This window comes from Littorina saxatilis, linkage group LG13, assembly GCF_037325665.1.
Source record: "Littorina saxatilis isolate snail1 linkage group LG13, US_GU_Lsax_2.0, whole genome shotgun sequence".
NCBI classification, from domain to species: Eukaryota; Metazoa; Mollusca; class Gastropoda; order Littorinimorpha; family Littorinidae; genus Littorina; species Littorina saxatilis.
The window spans coordinates 26,049,634-26,071,117 of record NC_090257.1 but is presented as its reverse complement, the minus strand read 5'-3'; the positions used below and the strand labels follow the sequence as shown (position 1 = coordinate 26,071,117).

At 42.8% G+C, this 21,484-nt stretch overlaps 1 protein-coding gene across 1 annotated transcript; it reads right to left on the bottom strand.

The window, feature by feature from the left end:
- Nucleotides 1-1,145: 1,145 nt before the first annotated feature.
- Nucleotides 1,146-18,226, bottom strand: LOC138945377 (metalloreductase STEAP4-like). Its single transcript, XM_070316804.1, has 5 exons — nt 18,089-18,226; nt 15,063-15,189; nt 8,821-9,553; nt 3,167-3,460; nt 1,146-2,411 (listed from the first exon to the last, which is right to left on the bottom strand). Exons 2-5 carry the CDS (start codon nt 15,155-15,157, stop codon nt 1,818-1,820), a joined length of 1,716 nt encoding a protein of 571 aa, XP_070172905.1. The 5' UTR covers nt 15,158-15,189; nt 18,089-18,226; the 3' UTR covers nt 1,146-1,817.
- Between the last annotated feature and the right edge of the window lie 3,258 nt (nt 18,227-21,484).

The following is a 21,484-nucleotide window of genomic DNA, read 5'->3' as shown; positions in this document are numbered from 1 at the left end:
CGGCACTTGGTAAAACGGCCGGTGACATACTTGAAGAGCTGAGAACTGTAAGCCCAGGCACAGCACCATCTCGCGCGACAGTTTTTCGGTGGGCAAAGCATTTCTCAACAGGGAAAACGTCTGTGGAAGATGCAAGGGGAAAAGTGAAGAAACCACCTGTAACCGACAATAAAATGGTGTCCCATGTGCAACGGTTAGTTGATGAAGATCCCCGAGTGAGCAGTCATTTTATCGCCGAAACACTGGACATTTCGTCGTCGTCTGTCTTGAGAATTTTAAAACACAAACTTGGATACACAAAGGTGTGCGCGCGATGGGTACCACATTTCCTCACTGAAGAGAACAAGAGGTGTAGGGTTACGTTTGCCCAACGGCTACTCAAGATATACGACGGATGTGATCAAAAACGCTTGGATGAGATCGTGACTGGAGACGAAACTTGGGTGTACTTCTTTGAGCCAAAAAGAAAAGCTCAAAACAAAGCATGGATAAAAAAAAGGTGCCAATGCCCCTCGGATCGTGTGAAAAAGTCGCTCCGGCAAGAAGGTTTTATACACAATATTTTATAACACAAAGGGCGTCATTTTTCAAAAACCACGCGAAAAAGGCAGAAGCATCACTGGGGTGTACTACAAGGAAAAAGTTCTTGCTGGCATCGTTCGTTACTACAAGAGAGCCAGACCAACTACAGGATTGAAAGGGATCAAATTACTTCATCATAACGCACCTGCTCACAAATCCAAGGTGGTGAAAGAGTACCTAGAGGAAGAAAACTTTGAAACTTTGCCACATCCTCCCTACTCTCCTGATCTTGCACCCTGTGACTTTTTTTTGTTTCCTCATCTGAAAAGACAATTGGCTGGGCGTCGATTTGACAGTCGATCAGCCCTCGGATCGGCTGTTTTCCAGTGTCTGAACCAGGTGCCAAAAAACGACTTCAAACGGTCATTTCTTGACTGGGTCCAACGACTTAAACTGTGTGTAGCCGCTAAGGGAGAATACTTCGAGGGTTTGAAATAAAAAACAACTGCATCATCTAAAGATTTCCCGGTTTTTGAGACCAGTCTCAGTCTTGGTGACGACAACCTTGTATGTGTGTATAAAAGAGAATTAAAAAAATAATAATAAAAAAGTGCAACAGTTGTCACTTTGTGTTGAATAAACAATATATCCAGAGGAGCGAGTTACTGTGTGGATGTGTTTACTTTGACACGTGCTTTCTGTACATGCAACTTTTACCGTGACCGTGATTTGCCACTGGTGTTCGTGATCGTGAAAACAAAAATCAAGGTAACTGTGATCGTGAAAGCGAAAATGTCCCTTCCCGTGATCGTGATGATACCCCCCCTTTGGGGCCCTCATATATAGATATGATATATTTGAATTAAAAGCAAGCTCAGAAAGTTAAAAAGAATAAAGATACAGAAAAGCGTGCTATCCTGCACAGCGCAACCATTACCGCGCTATTCTGGCTTGTCAATTTCACTGCCTTTGCCACGAGCGGTCAACTGACGATGCTACGAGTATACAGTCTTGGTGAGAGAAAAAAATGCAGTGCGTTCAGTTTCATTTTATGCGTATGACTAAATGTTGTATTTTCGCCTAACGCGACTTGTTTTAATTTAAATTAAAACATCCACACACACGCAAACACACGCAAACACACTCACACACACACACACACACGCAAACACACTCACACACACACACACACACACACACACACACACACACACACTCACAAACACACGCACACACACACGCACACACACACACACACGCACACGCACACAGGCTACATATTTTACACAACTCCATCAAACATCATAACAGGCGCAATCTCGAGTAGGTAGAACAGTTTCCGCGCCACTGTTTTGACAAGAACCACAACACTCCTCCCCATCTGCGTTGACGTTTACCGCTGTGTAGACCGGGAAACCCGGTCTGCTGGAAGACGTTTCCAAGTTCATTTTTCTTGACGATCGACACACTTTTGACTCCAAAGAAGCAGCAGTAGACAGGGTCTGGGGTTTTGCAGAATCTCTCTCCCAACCTCTGCGAATTTTCTTCAACCGAAGACTGAGTGGCGGCAATGCCAAGATCATCCTTAGAAGCACGGTCACAGCGGGTAGAAAGCCAGACAGGAATGTGATGGAGCGGAACGTCTTCGTCCACCCCCCCTTTGCCCAGCCTGGCGCTCCCATAGCAACCACATGAGCTACTGCTAGAAACAGAGCCATGATTCCAATTATGGACTGGATCAGTCGCCATTCTGCCCAGTTGAGGGAAGCGCTGACGGAGGGGAGGGAAGCAACTCCGACAAGGGAGAGAAGAAGCAGGGCGGCCAGACCGAAGAGACAGGCTAGCTCCCCTTTCCATACCATCCAGGCTGGCTGTAGTTTGATGGTCATCTGAAAGGGGAAGAGAACAGCGGTAAAGACAAATGTAAGACAGCTCTCTCTCTGTCTCTGTATCTGTCACTGTCTGTCTGTCTGTCTGTCTGTCTGTCTCTCTCTCTCTCTCTCTCTCTATCTCTCTCTCTGTCTGTGTCTGTGTCTCTCTCTCTCTCTCTGTCACTCCCTGTCTGTCTGTCTGTCTCTCTGTGTGTCACTGTCTCTCTCTCTCTTTCTGTGTCTCTCTCTCTCTCTTTCTCTGTCTGTCTTTCTCTCTCTCTCTCTCTCTCTCTCTCTCTCTCTCTCTCTCTCTCTCTCTCTCTCTCTCTCTCAGTTACATTAGCAGGAATGACAACGGAGGGCTTCTGGAAACAGGGAGGGGGTGGGGTCTAACACAGAGGGGTAGGCCCGTACCACTGCACTCGCTCTTCAGTAACATTAGCGCGCCTGTTATAACAAAATTAATGGCTTCTGGGACCTGGAAGGGGGGGGGGAGGGGTTCTAAAAAAGTATAGGAAGGTCCACTTCACTAACATCTAAAGTAACATCAGCGCGCCAATGACAACACAAAGACTTCTGGAACCAGGAGGGGGGGAGGGGGGCTGAAAAAGGAGAAGGAGGTCAACTGCACTCACCTGTTCCGAGTAACATTAGCAGGAATGACAACAGATCGAGGGCTTCTGGAACCACGAGCTGTAGTAAGTAGGACTCAGCATCATGACAGAAGCCAAGACATGAACCAAGACCAGCGCAAGAACTACAATGCTACTCACCTGTTCAGTAACATTAGCAGGGATGACAACAGAGGGCTGGTGGTACCACGAGCTGTAGTAGGTAGGGCTCAGCATCATGGCAGAAGCGAGAGCGTGAACCATGACCAGCGCCAGAGCTATCAACCCAAGCTGGCGCCGAGAAACCAGCCATGCGTTCAGCCAGCGAGGGAAGCGGCGATACTTGGTGCCACGATACAGCTGAACGATTCCCGCCACGCTGCCTGGTAAGTAGGTCAAGGTCAGGACAGTGATGGCAGTCATGCTCAGCGGTTTATTGAGCACCTTGAGGAAGATCTGAAACACAACGTCCATAGCAGAGTCGAGTCATCTGCATGACATTTTTATTTTCTAACACCTTGAGGAACATCCGACACACAACGCCCATTCGACGATCATCAGCGTGAAGTGTCCATCATTTTGCCACAGCGGTTTGTTGAACACGCTGAGAAAGACCTGTAACACAACGCCCATAGCAGAGTCATCAGCATGACATTTTTAACGCGTTGGTAGAGCGGTTTGTTAAACGACATTGCGGGGTTCATCGGCATGAAATTGTCATCACTTTGGCAATGCAGTTTGTTGAACACCTTGAGAAATATCTATAACGCAACGCCCATAGCAGGGTCATCAGCACTGACTTATAAAAACAAATACGTACAGAACAACAACAAAAAAGTCCACAAAGCTCTTACTTGAAAACACTATATACACATGCAGGGAAAACTGGTGATTCAAGAACAAAGAATGACCAGAGATGCTGTTTTAAAAAGATACGTTTTGAGGGCAGTTTTGGGGCAAGGAAGTTATTCTGAACGACGGACAGTTCGTTAGATGTCCAAGATGGTAGGGGCTGAAACAGAAACATCGCTTTCACCGTAGGCTTTTGTATTCGATTAAGGGGTGAAGAAGATGAGGCTGTCTGAGGATGTTTGAGTGGGTTTGTACATTGTAACAAGGTCAGGGAGGTGTGAGGGACCAGAAGACGACACGACGGGCGCAGTGGCCTAGTGGATAAGACATCGGCCTCCTGATCGGAAGGTCGTGAGTTCAAATCCCGGCCGCGGCCGCCTGGTGGGACAAGGGCGGAGATTTTTCTGACCTCCCAGGCCAACTAATGTGCAGATCTGCTTGTGCCTTACCCCCCCCCCCCCCCCCCCCCCCCCCCTTCGTGTATACACACAAGCACAAGATCAAGTGCGAACGAAAAAGATCCTGTAATCCATGTCAGAGTTCGGTGGGTTATAGCAACACGAAAATACCCAGCATGCTTCCCCCCGAAAACGGCGTATGACTGCCTAAATGGCGGGACAAATACGGCCATACACGTAAACGCCGTGGATGTTTCAGCCCATGAACGAAACAAAACAAAGTACTCAGACGACAGGGCACAAAGCACAGTCCTATCCTTGCAAAACATGTGTCTCACCATCTCAAATCTGGTCAGGCTTTTACATGGGATATGGCAAGGCTTTTACATGGGATATGGCCAGGCTTTTACATGGGATATGGCCAGACTTTTACATGGGATATGGTTAGGCTTTTATATGGGATATGGCCAGGCTTTTACATGGGATATGGCCAGACTTTTACATGGGATATGGCCAGACTTTTACATGGGATATGGCCAGACTTTTACATGGGATATGGCCAGACTTTTACATGGGATATGGCCAGGCTTTTACATGGGATATGGCCAGGCTTTTACATGGGATATGGCCAGGCTTTTACATGGGATATAGCCAGACTTTTACATGGGATATGGTTAGGCTTTTATATGGGATATGGCCGGGCTTTTACATGGGCTATGGTTAGGCTTTTACATGAGATATGGCCAGGCTTTTACATGGGATATGGCCAGACTTTTACATGGGCTATGGTTAGGCTTTTACATGAGATATGGCCAGGCTTTTACATGGGATATGGCCAGGCTTTTACATGGGATATGGCCAGACTTTTACATGGGATATGGCCAGATGTTTTACATGGGATATGGCCAGGCTTTTACATGGGATATGGTTAGGCTTTTACATGGGATATGGTCAGGCTTTTACATGGGATATGGCCAGGCTTTTACATGGGATATGGCCAGACTTTTACATGGGATATGGCCAGGCTTTTATATGGGATATGGCCAGGCTTTTACATGGGATATGGCCAGGCTTTTACATGGGATATGGCCAGACTTTTACATGGGATATATTCAGGCTTTTATATGGGATTGGCCAGGCTTTTACATGGGATATGGCCAGACTTTTACATGGGATATGGCCAGGCTTTTATATGGGATATGGCCAGGCTTTTACATGGGGTATGGCCAGGCTTTTATATGGGATTGGCCAGGCTTTTACATGGGATATGGCCAGACTTTTATATGGGATATGGCCAGACTTTTACATGGGATATGGCCAGGCTTTTATATGGGATTGGCCAGGCTTTTACATGGGATATGGCCAGACTTTTACATGGGATATGGCCAGGCTTTTATATGGGATATGGCCAGGCTTTTATATGGGATATGGACAGGCTTTTATATGGGATATGGCCAGGCTTTTACATGGGATATGGCCAGGCTTTTACATGGGATATATTCAGGCTTTTATATGGGATATGGCCAGACTTTTACATGGGATATATTCAGGCTTTTATATGGGATTGGCCAGGCTTTTACATGGGATATGGCCAGGCTTTTACATGGAATATGGCCAGGCTTTTACATGGGATATGGCCAGACTTTTACATGGGATATATTCAGGCTTTTATATGGGATATGGCCAGACTTTTACATGGGATATATTCAGGCTTTTATATGGGATTGGCCAGGCTTTTACATGGGATATGGCCAGGCTTTTACATGGGATATGGCCAGGCTTTTACATGGAATATGACCAGGCTTTTACATGGGATATGGCCAGACTTTTACATGGGATATGGCCAGGCTTTTACATGGGATATGGCCAGACTTTTACATGGGATATGGCCAGGCTTTTACATGGGATATGGCCAGACTTTTACATGGGATATATTCAGGCTTTTATATGGGATATGGCCAGACTTTTACATGGGATATATTCAGGCTTTTATATGGGATTGGCCAGGCTTTTACATGGGATATGGCCAGGCTTTTACATGGGATATGGCCAGGCTTTTACATGGAATATGGCCAGGCTTTTACATGGGATATGGCCAGACTTTTACATGGGATATGGCCAGGCTTTTACATGGGATATGGCCAGACTTTTACATGGGATATGGCCAGGCTTTTACATGGGATATGGCCAGGCTTTTACATGGGATATAGCCAGGCTTTTACATGGGATATGGCCAGACTTTTACATGGGATATGGCCAGACTTTTACATGGGATATGGTTAGGCTTTTATATGGGATATGGCCAGGCTTTTACATGGGATATGGCCAGGCTTTTATTTGGGATATGGCCAGACTTTTACCTGGGATAGGGCCAGGCTTTTACCTGGGATAGGGCCAGGCTTTTATCTGGGATAGAGCCAGGCTTTTACCTGGGATAGGGCCAGGCTTTTACCTGGTATAGGGCCAGGCTTTTACCTGGGATAGGGCCAGATTGTTTGCATGGGATATGGCCAGGCTTTTACGTGGGATATGGTTAGGCTTTTACATGGGATATGGTCAGGCTTTTACATGGGATATGGCCAGGCTTTTACATGGGATATGGCCAGACTTTTACATGGGATATGGCCAGGCTTTTACGTGGGATATGGTTAGGCTTTTACATGGGATATGGTCAGGCTTTTGCATGTGATATGGCCAGGCTTTTACATGGGATAAGTTCAGCCCTTCGTTTGGACACATACCAAAAATCTGCAGCCTGGCTGCTTTCTGTGCAGTTGGATTTGTTATGAATTAAATTCGCAGGTTTACACTTGTGGTTTTCAAGAAATTAATTCGTCAAAAATTCCCACTCTGCGCAGAAAGCTCCTAAGGCTGTTGAATGTTGGTATGTGTCCAAGTCCAAGGAAGCCCTCACCCTGTGTAAAAGCGTGCACGTATATGTGGTGTTTCGCATGAACACTTGCCCGGGCAGGGCGGTTTCTTTAATATTCATATTTAGAAAGTTAGTCATCTTGAAAACGTCGGAAAACGAAAGTTTGAGTCGAAGGTCAAGGGCGTCAAAACTTCGTGTGCACAGAAAACAAACCACAAACAAAACAAAAAATGCCTTAAAATGCATAATGCCGTGACTTTGACTTGTTCCCTATTTAATGGTATGTTGTACGTTTATTTTTGTTTTATCTAACCAATCTGTTTATATTCGTCAAAATGTCATTTCAAGTTTTTCCGTGCTCAGGCATTTCTTACGGAAAGACCGGAAATTAATGATCTTTCGCATGCATACAAAACCGAAAGTGATGCATCAAAATAATGCATCATTTTGTAAAAGGATGCATCATTTTCGTATCGGATGCATCAGTTTTGGAAAATGATGCATCCTTTTTGAAAATAATGCATCCTTTTGTGAAAATGATGCATCAAATTGTGAAAATGATGCATCAAATCTTGGTTTGGGATGCATCAATTTGATGCATCAGTTGATACGATCCGCGTTCCGTAGGTTTGGGCCCGATAGATAAAATATTACGATTTTTAGCATTACAAAAAACCCGATTTTCACAGCGATGGGACAATAAAGTCATAATTTTTTTTTTAAATCTAATAGATCCCTTGACTTTGGGGTAGCGCGACTCTGTTGCTGCTAGCTTTCCACTAAGAGAAAACGACCCGAATTTCCCAGCGATGGGACAATAAAGTAATGAAAACAAATCCACACAAAAATCTAGGCTTAATAGATCTCTTCACTTTGGGGTAGCGCGACTCTGTTGCTGCTAGCTTTCTATTGGGAGGTAGCGACCCGAATTTCCCAGCAATGGGACAATAAAGTAATGAAAAAGAAATAAAAAAAATAAAAACATCTTATAGATCCCTTGACTTTGAAGATGACAAGAACATATCGGGCGCATTTATACGTGATGTGTAAAATGTTTTACATTTTTGCAAATCACGGGTCAACAACTGCCTACAAGAACCCATCTGTCCAATATTGAGAAATAGATACCACACAGTGATAATTCTTCTTGTAAATAAAACCTCACCGATTTTTTTTTAAATTTCAAAGGACAGTTGCAAAAGCTGTATTAACGTGCCAAACAGTGTTTTTTTTCCAACAGCCTATACAAAAGAATGTTCTGTGAAGGAATTGTAAACGTCTGTTCGGTGGGTTATAGAAACACGAAAATACGCAGTATGCTTCCCCCGAAATCGGCGTATGCTGCCTGAATGGCGGGGTAAACACGGTCATACACGTACGAATCCACTCGTGCAAAAACATGAGTGAACGTGGGAGTTTCAGCCCATGAACGACGAAGAAGAAGAAGAAGAAGAAGAAGAAGAAGAAGAAGAAGAAGAAGAAGAAGAAGAAGAAGAAGAAGAAGAAGAAGAAGAAGAAGAAGAAGAAGAAGAAGAAGAAGAAAAAGAGAAGAAGAAAGAAGAAGAAGAAAGAAGAAGAAGAAGAAGAAGAAGAAGAAGAAGAAGAAGAAGAAGAAGAAGAAGAAGAAGAAGAAGTAAACGTCTGTAAAAAAATAAAAATAAAAATAAAAATAAAAATAAAAACTGCAGCCTTACCTGGTCCCAGCGATAAGCAGTCCTCTCGACAAAGTACATGAAAGCACAGTATACCGCCCACAGGTTGAAGACGCCGAAGGCGAACAGCAAGGGGATCTTCCAGCCAGGGAACACCTTGAGAATGGACGCCTCCAAGTTGCGCGCCGCTTTCAGACCGCCCATGTCACATGGCCCAAAGCCAAGGTCACGGGCAAGGTCCATGACCCTCTCTATGGCCGTGGGGTCATTGGAGCAGACGAACACCCTGTTGTTTCTGACTGTCGTCTGGTCTTCCATGGCGTAGGCGGACACGGAGTTGAACGCCTTGACGACCACGGAGGCCGGGATGAGGGATTGCAGAAACTCGGCGTTGGACACGGCGCTGTAGCGGTTGGTTCTGTTGGAGACGTCGATGACGATCTTGTCGGAGAGGATCTCCGCCCGCGGAGCTAAGGTGGTCTTGAAGTTCTCCATGTGGATGGCTGCCACCAGGACGTCGCACTGGCTGATGCAGTCGTCCAGGGACATCATCTGCACGCCGCATAGACAATTGTCGTACAGCGCCCTCTGGCGAGCAGCGGGCGAGCGGCTGCCCAGAATGACGTCATAGCCAGAGAAGAGGAGACGCTTGGACATAGCTCGGGCGTAGTCGCCTGTTCCCAGAATACCTATGCGCTTTCTGTCTCCTGATCTCTTTGCGGGTAGCTGTCCTTCGTCATACGCTTCCATGCCTTCTTCTGTGGACGATGATGTGCTGAAAGTAGAATGTTACCCGTCCAATTGAGTTATGCTTTCACTAAAACATTACAAAATGAAGATAACACAATTTAGAACTCTTGGCTCACGACATGTTTTGATTGCAAATCGACGTCGTCGGGGAATTTTGGCGCCACTCATTGTAGACAGCTTTTCAACAGAAGGCCAAAACTGATTATTTTTATTATGAAATAGTGTCTTTGTTTGCCCCTGGTATGAATAGACAGAACGAAGAATGTTAAATCCTGTATTGTCCTTCGTATTTTAGAGAATATTTCTCATTGAGAAACATTCACTTAGTCTAAAGCACAAAACATGAACATCGCCAAGAATCGAGTTACGCCAACATTCAAAGACGACGACGATTAATGAACAGCAGGCCTAGGAGGGGAAATAATCTGTCCTAAATGGAAGATAAGTACTGAACACACCCAAGCCGTCTCAAACACACAACAGGAGAAGACAGCATCGCAAATACCTAAACTAAACCTCATTAACAGCTAAGTTCCTTGTATGGATGTGGGTTCTCTATTCTTGGCCGCATCTTATTTGAAACCGGAACAGCTTCGTCGTGAAAAAGGTTTTAATCCTCTGAAGTTAAGTAACCACTCTTAAAACTTGAACCTCCTAACTATAAAAACAAGAGCTTCATGGATAAAATTCATTTCAATAAACCTAAACTGAACAAAACATTTATTGCACCCATTTTCGTACCCCAACTGAAACGTTCATTCCCGCGTCATTTGATTAAAACTTGATATGCCATTACAGGCCTTTCACTGGGCTATCTGGCGCACTTATCGGATCAAAGATTTCTGTTATAAGTATCACGTGACCGCCGCCGAAGTAGGGGTACCCTCAAAATCGACCTGACAAAAACGTAAGGTACCAATTAAAGAATAGACAAAAATTCCGAATAGGCTTAACTTGGCAATGTTTAAAACAAGGAGAAAGCCAAATCAATTATCTATTCCGAACAGATTGTTTTGTTTTGCTATCTTGCGTATCTCTTGTGTAATGTCATTTCTACAGATGCAGGTGTGGAGCGCAGGAGCAGTAAACAAGTCGCGTAAGGCGAAAATACAATATTTAGTCAAGTAGCTGTCGAACTCACAGAATGAAACTGAACGCAATGCCATTTTTCAGCAAGACCGTATACTCGCAGCATCGTCAGTCCACCGCTCATGGCAAAGGCAGTGAAATTGACAAGAAGAGCGGGGTAGTAGTTGCGCTAAGAAGGATAGCACGCTTTTCTGTACCTCTCTTTGTTTTAACTTTCTGAGCGTGTTTTTAATCCAAACATATCATATCTATATGTTTTTGGAATCAGGAACCGACAAGGAATAAGATGAAAGTGTTTTTAAATTGATTTGGACAATTTAATTTTGATAATAATTTTTATATATTTAATTTTCAGAGCTTGTTGTTAATCCGAATATAACATATTTATATGTTTTTGGAATCAGCAAATGATGGAGAATTAGATAAACGTAAATTTGGGTCGTTTTATAAAAAACATTTTTTTTTTTACAATTTTCAGATTTTTAATGACCAAAGTCATTAATTAATTTTTAAGCCACCAAGCTGAAATGCAATACCGAAGTCCGGGCTTCGTCGAAGATTACTTGACCAAAATTTCAACCAATTTGGTTGAAAAATGAGGGCGTGACAGTGCCGCCTCAACTTTCACGAAAAGCCGGATATGACGTCATCAAAGACATTTATCAAAAAAATGAAAAAAACGTTCGGGGATTTCATACCCAGGAACTCTCATGTCAAATTTCATAAAGATCGGTCCAGTAGTTTAGTCTGAATCGCTCTACACACACACACACACACACACACACACACACACACACACACACACACACACGCACATACACCACGACCCTCGTTTCGATTCCCCCTCGATGTTAAAATATTTAGTCAAAACTTGACTAAATATAAAAACGAGAGGATTTTGCGTCCATTTTGAGGGGTACCATGACAAAAAGCGCTGTATTTCAGAAACGCCTGAATGGATTGATTTCAAACTTGCTTTTCTACTGCTCATGCGTTCCACACCTGCATCAGTAGAAATGACATAACACAAAATATACGTAAGATAGCAACACAAAACAACCTGTTCTGGATGAATAAATGTTTTTTCGTTCTTCTCGTATGTAAACGTTTCCAAGTTGCACCTATTCTGAATTTGTTTTGATTTTTTAATTGGTACTTTACGTTTTTGTCAGGTCGATTTTGGGGGTAGGCCTTAATTTGGCGGCCGTCACGTGATACTTATAACAGAAATATTTGATCCGAAAAGCGTGCCAAGTAGCCAAGTGAAGGGTTTTAATGGCATTTAAAGTTTGAATAAAATAACACGGGAATGAATGTTTTAGTTGGGGTACGAAAATGGGTGCAATAATGTTTTGCTCAGTTTATATACTTTTTTTGTCACCGACAAAAATGTGTCAACATAATTATTTACTCTCATCCAAGGACAAGGGTGCACGTTTGATTTGAGTCAACAGTCAGACCTGGGAACCCCTGTATTATCAAACAAGCTTTTCAGAAAAAATGAGCGCGTACTACACACAGCATTTGAACATCCATGATTCAAACATTCTTAAAGGCTACCCTTTTCGTAGCGTTCATGAATTAATTCCTATTGTTTACATGTGCCAATAATATTATAAAACTGTACCTAAGGGGATATAATAACGATTAGCTGTAGCTTTCGAACACAGAAAACATTATTTCAGTATTGCAAAGTGGTTTTGATAGTGTCGAATGTAAACAAAACAGTCTCAAAGTGAAAGTGGATGTTTCCCGGAAATTGCGAAGTTAACAAGAATACAGAAAAGCGCGCTTTCCTGCTTAGCACAATACGCTACCGCGCTAATCTGGCGTGTCAATATCACTACGTTTTGCACGTGGAAGGTGAGCGATTTCCTTCACGCGGGGATTGGCGACGCTGTACTGTCTGTGTTGACGGTCTAAAAATAGCCCAAGTCCTGGAGAACATAGCAATAAAGAATTAATTATTTCTCGTAATTGGTAAGGACTTCAAAGTAAATACTTTGCAGGAAGCTTAATTTATACATCCCCGCAACGATGGGAAAAGCCCTGGAAGTAATTAAATAGGACAATGTCAGCCTTTAACACGCGTCCGTCGCACAGTTAATTAAAGGCACTGTCAGCCTCCCGTAAACCATCACAGAGCTCCCCGAGCGTCTACATACAGTACAAGCATACTTCCATTTGAACGCTCACCGAACGGGAACATCCTGGCTGCTTTCTGTCGAGCGTGAAAAATTTTCAAAGAATTTATTTTCGTGGACTTGGTCTTCTACAACAATGGCGCCTCGTTTTGGTGCTGGACGGCTGTTATGATACCTGAAATCACGTCCGGACTGTAAGCCTCCCGTAAACCATCACAGATACTGTCAGGCTTTTACACACAGTACAAACACCCTTCCATTTGAACGCTCACCAAACGGGAACATCCTAGGTGCCCTACGTAAAGAGCGAGCAATTATTTTGCAGATTGTCTCGAACACTTTTTGGACCCATCCTGAACTCAGGTCAAACATGAGTTACTTCCCTTCGGGTCTCATTCTATCGATGTAAACTGGCAATAGCCGTGAATCGATGATTATCAAAATGTTTTTGGACCATGGTGCGTTTTTGCGCTAGACCTAACTTTTAAAATCTAAATAATAAATTGACAGCTTGTTACACAAACATTCTTTAATCATAAAAGAATTCTTTTTTCATCAAGACAAGATCAGTGCAATTCGAAGTTGTGAAAGTTTGAAAAAAGAAAAGCCCGGAAGCAGGGTCACGCAAGGGTCGTAGCAGACGACGGTTTATCATGCATATCGCCGTCCCTCTCAACAGTCAAAAGCCATCGCGAGAGTTCTTGTGAACCACAGCCGTTTGTTTCGTGCATAAAAACGTGCTATTGTAAATAAGCTCACATCGAGTCGCATTCAAATAACTAACTGACGACTACATTGTGAAAAAGGGAAACTGGATCACACGGGTTCACGATGGCTCAGGGGTAAGATAAACCACGCAAAAATAAATTCTTTGAAAATTGTTCGCTCTTTACGGAGGGCACCTGGGATGTTCTCAATCGGTGAGTGTTTAAATGAAAGGGTGTTTGTACTGTGTGTAAAAGCCTGACCGTATCTGTGATGGTTTACGGGAGGCTTACTGTGCCTTTAAGCTTACCTATACATTTAAAACAAATGCTTTTTTCGAGTGTTTACTGGCAAAAACTGTAATCATGTGTCAAAATACTGGATTGGCTTCGGGATGCGCTTGTGAAGATAGATAGGATTTTTTCTCGTCGTATTTTTTCCCCACTGACCGTAGTGATTGTATTCTCGACAAGCATGCGTACACAATACGGCGAAATCGTATGGGTTCCCAGGTCTGCGACACTGCAGGTCGCTCTGACTTCCCCATACACCGTCTCTTCGCCAAGCTAAAATGTAGGTTGCTTTAACTCCCACGCACCGCCCTCTCATAAAGCAAAGATATCGGTCGCGCTGATGAACCCCCCCAACACAAACTCACAACCTCTTCCTGGTTTGTCACAAGAGAATATATTTTAATGTGTCAGTACAGTACAATCGACACAGGAACCTTTTTTTGTGTGTGTGTGTGTGTGTGTGTGTGTGTGTGTGTGCAGATATTACACACACACACACACACACACACACACACACACACGTAAGTGGAGGGATTGTTCCAAGTGAAAAGCCTGACCAGATGTACGATGGGCCGAACTTAGGGTTAGGGTTAGGGTTGTTTTCACGAGGAGTGTGCTATCATCCATCCATCCTAATGAAAGGGCGCTGGTTCTGTGCGACGCTTAGTTTTCGAGATGGTCCGAGATAGGTGTGACTGACGAAGTACAGGACGTCACATTCCAAATAAGCACGACTATGTTGCAGGTGGAAGCCGCTGAGATTGCATTTCTTCGGGAGGTCTCCGCAAAAATAGATCTATTACACGATTTGCGCGAAACAGTTGAGAAGCAGACGATCTCTGAGATCTCTGTTCGTCTCGTGATAACGTTATTTTGTATGATAACGATTCACTGGCAAACAAAAGTATACAATTTGGTGTGTCAGTGGTAAATGTAAATAGAAATGTGTAATACAGACAAAGCAAACAAATAAACGTGTTTTTCTTGTGAAAATGTTGCTTTGTGCGGGTGTTTGGGTGGCCACGTGATGTACACACAGCAAAGTGCGGGACGGACTCTGCTCTGTGCTGTAACACTGGAAAGTTCAAAACACGAGAAAAACGATTTCGTTATGCGGGCAGCCACGGGAGATGTATGTATTTTTCAAATGATTGTAAAATAAGTCTTGTATTTATCACCGTACTCAGGCCCTGTTTTTGTTTTCGTCACACCTAAAACCGTTATTTCTTGTGAGCGACGCAGCATAAATTATCCAGACTACCATCCATCACTCCCCTATCAGTGTTGACCAAGACTGACTCACCTTTTTGTAGCACAACAGCATGAGCCGAGATGGACTATGGGAAGAGATTCCAATGACGTGTTGTCAATGACGTCATCATCCGCTTTACTTGTCATGGTTTCGAGAGGCTTGTCATGGACAGTGGGAACTGAGAAGAATTTCAACAAAGTAAAGTCAGAAAACGTGTTTTTTTCAATAAACGTAAACATTAGTTATAACAGTCAGATATGATATGATATATCATGCATTAAACTCCCACGGTGTTCAAGATTATGCCTCGTTATGTATCTTTGTTGTGTGTGTTTTCTAATGAGATACAACAACGATTAAACACGTCACGATGCAAAATGCGTCACGTAAAATTTCTGTTAATTCTTTTGTGTATGTCCAATGAAAAAACAACGCAGAATGACGTTTGCCTCGGTGACTTATTTATATCAGCAGTGGGTCCCCGTTATGCTGTGCACATGTCGGCATGTATATAGTTAAAGGCACAGTAAGCCTCCCGTAAACCATCACATATACTGTCAGGCTTTTACACACAGTACAAACATCCTTTCGTTTAAACATTCACCGCTTGAGAACATCCTAGGTGCCCTCCGTAAAGAGCGAGCAATTTTCAAAGAATTTATTTTCGTGGATCAGCAAATCAGGCGCCTCGTGTTGGCGCGAGAACTAACTTTTAAAATCTAGATAATAAATTGACAGCTTGTTACACAAAAATTCTTAAATCATAAAAGATTTCCTTTTTTTCATCAAGACAAGATTAGTACAATTCGAAGTTTTGAAAGATTGGAAAAAGAAAAGCCCGAAAACGTGTCACGCAAACCGTCTTTCTCGTAGCAGACGACGGTTTTGCCTAGCGCCCGTTCCTCTGAACAGTCAACTGTCATCGCTCTAGTTCGTGGGAATCGCAGCCGTTTGTTGCGTTTAGATTCAGAGGTACACAATAACGTGCTATTGCAGATGAGCTTACTGCGAGTCCCATTGAAATCACAAACTGACGACTACATTGTGAAAAAAGAAAACTGGATCACACGGGATCACACGGGTTCGCGATGGCTCAGGGGTAAGATAAACCACGCAAAAATTAATTCTTTGAAAATTGCTCGGTCTTTACGGATGGCACCTCGGATGTTCAAAAGCGGTGAGTGTGTAAATGAAAGGGTGTTTGTACTATGTGCAAAAGCCTGACAGTATCTGTGATGGTTTACGGGAGGCTTACTGTGGCTTTACGTCTTTGGTAAAGGGTAACAAAGTGATCGGGTCGGTTGAAGTAATTCCAGCTCTTCAAATGCATTGCCTGCTCTGTGTTAACCTTTGAAGACTGAAAGCAACTTGTTATTACAGTGTTCTAGTTGGTCGAACGTGTAGCAAAGACCTGTACGCGTACGTGTAGATATTACGTCACCCGTGACTCACTTTTTTCTCCAATGTTCCAAATGCATACGTTGTTTTGCTCCCACCAAGACTGCAGATCTTGGCAAACGCGTGTCGTAAAAACTAGATTTGATGACGTTACCCCTTACACGTTCCCGTACACGTGCTGAAAAGTTCCACATCTAGACCTGTCTATTAGCAGCTTCCCCGAAACAAGTTCATTACATATTGCAAATCAAAGTTCACCCGTTCTGGGAGCAGAAGGAAATACCGTAAAATCCCTAGCAAACGCCCACCCCCCCTCTGCACAGATTTCGGGTACAAGTAGGGGGTGGGCGTTTGCTAGGTATACACCCCTTTGCAAGATAAAGTGTCATCACATTTTCACAAGAAAAAAAAAGTGATACAACATGTGATGTATGCAATTTTAATGAAAAATAAACACACCGTTTGTTTACAGAAATAAAGATCAACGTTCTGTGATAGAAAAAAAGAAGAAAAAAAAACCCGGCGAATCATCGAACAGTGTGCACAAATCGTAGATAAAGGAGGCCGAATGTCTTAAAACAAATTATGTTTAAAGCAAAAAAGGGGTGGGCGTTTGCTAGGTAGTGACCCCTCTGCACAACTTTTAGCCAAAAGTGGGGGATGGGCGTTTGCTAGATACTGGGCGTTTGCTAGGGATTTTACGGTAAATGCACTGTGTAAACACGGAACATGCCAGTGTATCGATCAGTGTAAAGATGACAATCAAGAAGTAATCAGTAAGTTCTAAACTGAGCGTCATAATACGAGCAACAGCTCACGGGCCACGAGGAATTAATAAAAGTAAACTCAATACAAAAAGTTAAGCAACCCTGATGTAAAATATGAAACTAAATATTCAATAATTGTCCATCAAACTTGACTGAAACGGTAGAATCACTTTTCTTTACCAAAAAAAAAAGAAAAAAAAAGCCAGGCAATGTCTTCGCTTAACAACCGAACTTTTGTTCAGATAAAAACGTTACTAAAGGGTAATTATAAATCCTTTGAAATAATGTCCAAAATACGCATATTTACATGGAAGAGCTATTTGTTTTACGAATATTTTCACATGTATTAATGGCAGACGTCCCTGAGAATGATAAAAAGATCGTTTGAAAAATTCGTTCTTTAAGTAGAATTTATGGCAAACGTTCCTGAGAATTATAAACACATTTTCTTTGATTCATTCTTCACAAATTCGTCTTCCGGATTGATTTTAATAATTAACGGCAAACGTTTCTAAGAGTAACAGACTGTCTTTAGATCATTCTAAACAAATTCGTTTTACGAATACGTTTGGAAGAATGGCAAACTTTTCTGATAATAATAAACAAACTGTCTTTGGCTTATTGATTTACAAATTTGTTTTCACAAATTAACGCTTTTAGAAGATTTAATATCTTCACATGTATAGACGCTCATGAAATTTAGGCAACCAATTTTTCGTTTGGTTCTGCTTGATAGCAGTTTTTCTTTGGTTCATTCTGCCAAAATTCGTTTAACGAATATTTTTAATTCTATTGGCAGAAGTTCCTGAAAATGAGCACAAGATTGTTTCAAAAATTAGTTTTTACGAATTCTGTTAAAAGATTTCATGATAAACCTTCCCGAAAGTAACTTCAAATATACATGTCACTTACATGTGGAGGAATCAAAAACATGCACCAGTCACAGCAGTACTGTGTTACGTCTTCGTGTTACATTGTGTGATTGCCACGCAGCCGGCGAGACGATCGCTTTTTTATACAAACCACCAAACACCGTAACAGTCTATACCGTCGGAGGGGCGTGGTACTTACTGCATATATCCAGGGCCGGACCAAGTTCGTTTGAGGGGGGGGGGGGGGGGGGGGTTCCAACTGAAGGCAGGGGTCCAAAGTCCACATTTTTTTTTCTCTGAGAGGTACATTGGATGGCCAGGGGGGGGGGGGGGGTCCGGAACCCCAGGACCCCCCCCCCCCCCCCCCCAGATCCGGATCATCTTCGTTCATGGGCTGAAACGTCCACGTTCACTCATGTTTTCGCACGAGTGGTGTTTTGTGTGCATGGCCGTTTTTACCCCGCCATTCAGGCAGCCATTCGCCGCTTACACAGCACTATCGTAGTTCGTTCGTAGTTCGTTTAAGTTTGTTTATTGTTCATTTTGTACATTTTTAAGATAGAAAATGTTAAACAAATGAGTGCTATTTAAAAAAATCTGATGATCTTACACATGTTGTTTGCATTTGGAGGGCTTATTTCCCTTTGTTTATAACATATTTAGAGGTAGAGGTTTTCTTTCTGACAGATGGTGCATGAATAGCTCCTTGACAAAGGCATGCAACTATGTGAAGATATCTTGAAAAGAACCGGAGTTGTTGGCATGTGAATAAAAGTCTAAACTCTAAATTGAAGTGTTCCACGTTTAAACACACTTTCTGTAACCAATTGTTAACACAATGTAACATATTACATAGTTCTACTGGCAAAAGTAGCAAACCTTGTAAATCACTGGTGTTCAAATGATTGATGAAATATTATTTACTTTGTGTTCAAAACAGGTTACAGAAGGTGTGTTCAAAAATGGAACGCTTCAGTTTAAAGTGTGTGCGCATTTGCACCCACAAAATACGATAAAGATTCAACTTCCTTTCGGGACGTACTGACACCTCGATCCTTCTTTTTTCAACTGACAGATATTGAACTAGCTATATTTATTCGCCGAATAAAGGGGATCTGGGTGTCATTTTGTATACTTTAGCTCTTCAATTAACTATCTTTGACAGCTCAATTTCAATATGAAAAGCGTGTTTGCTTGAGTTAAAAAAAAAAGGATAGAAGTCTTAGTTAAAAACATGTTTGTGTCAGAGCTGTCCTTGGGATTGTATTTTGAGCGGCTGTCAACACCTGGGATCTGTTCACAGGCGGAAGGTATCGTCCACTGGACTACTACTATCACAGAAAGACTACAAGGTCTGTCACTCACCTTCGAGTCTTCTGTGTTCTTGGAGTCGCTTCCTGGGGAAAAATATTGTTCAAGACGGTTTGCCTCTTCCTACAGTCTGTGTAAGGTCAAATAAATACAGTTGAATGATTGTTTGAACTATTATGTGCCTTTAGTTTTCAGCTTCCGTCCGCTGCAGGTTGTTTTTAACCATCATTTGGACGAATCTTCGTTTGCGAGCCGCTAATCCACTTGGGGACAAATCGTGTATCCGCACCGAATATGCATACCAGCGCTCATTGGTTAATAACAGGATATTCGATGATTATTTTCCCGTGGGTAGCTTCCCTTTGCTGCACAATATTTACATAATGTTTTAGACCAATGAGCTCTGGTATGCATATTCGGTGCGGATACATGATTTGTCCCCAAGTGGATTAGCGGCTCGCAAACGAAGATTCGTCCAAATGATGGTTAGAAACAACCTGCAGCGGACGGAAGCTGAAAACTAAAGGCACATAATAGTTCAAGCAATCATTCAACTGTATTTATTTGACCTTACACAGACTGTAGGAAGAGGCAAACCGTCTTGAACAATATTTTACCCCAGGAAGCGACTCCAAGAACACAGAAGACTCGAAGGTGAGTGACAGACCTTGTAGTCTTTCTGTGATAGTAGTAGTCCAGTGGACGATACCTTCCGCCTGTGACCTGTTAAAGATACCGTTCTTCCCGCGTACACGATCATAGTCACCGCCACATATTTGTCAGGGCTTTTACGTTGAATTAGACCATTATTCCACTTGGACATATACCAAAAATTAACACCCTGGCTGTGTCCTTTGAGGAATTGGATTTTTGGGATGAATTGAATTCTTACAAATTAAGAAATTGGTGCAACAAATACAACTTGGACGTTTGAAAATTATGCCTTTATCAGTTCATTTCACATACCTATACCGTTTTACCGAGGTCTAAATACTTGGTGTAGAATTTGTGATGATAGATCGGTTTAGAAGATGATCTAAATATACTTGACAGTTCTCTCCACAACTATTGTTATCTGTTTGAAAAAAATGCGTTTTTAGGATTTTGGTGACAGGTCAACATTATACTTTTCGTTGCAGTAACAACACTTCACCCTTACGCCATATTACACCGCTTATGTAGAGGTACAACGAGACTCTAAGTTACAAAACGGGCTCCCCGTACAGACAGTTTAACATCAAATCAAATCAAATCAAATCAAATCAAATTAAGTTTATTATCTCACATGGAGAAATTGCAGTGATATCCTGCACGAATCTGTTTTAATTCGTGAAATATCGGTTTGTATTTTACTACAGTTTGAAAACCAAATAATATTTATTGCGACAGTGGGCGCGAGTGTAGCGTTTCCTTTGCCGATGAGTGTATGCGATTTCTTCACCCAGGACTAATAGGAAACGACACCACTCGGGGGAGAACAAAACCTGGGGAATTCCCTGTTATTCTGAGCAAAGTCGTGTAAACAGTTCGGGTCATGATCATCACAGATCTGCCCAGGCTTGTGTACGTGGGATAAGACCATCCCTCCACCTTGACACATACCAAAACTGAATTGACTGGCTGCTTTCTGTGTAATGTGTGCTTTTTTTTATTTTATTTTTTACATTTAGTCAAGTCAAAGTCAAATTTAAGGGGCTTACTGTCCGTCAGGTCTAATTAGTGCCTATGTTGGACATGAGTTGGTTTATACGATTTGTTTGTTTGTTTGTTTGTTTGCTTAACGCCCAGCCGACCACGAAGGGCCATATCAAGGCTGTGCTGCTCTGACATATAACGTGCGCCACACACAAGACAGAGGTCGCAGCACAGGCTTCATGTCTCACCCAGTCACATTATTCTGACACCGGACCAACCAGTCCTAGCACTAACCCCATAATGCCAGACGCCAGGCGGAGCAGCCACTAGATTGCCAATTTTAAAGTCTTAGGTATGACCCGGCCGGGGTTCGAACCCACGACCTCCCGATCACGGGGCGGACGCCTTACCACTAGGCCAACCGTGCCGGTCTCCTCCAGCTGCTGACAGCCAGCTATATTCATATACCCAATAGCACAATAGACGCAGG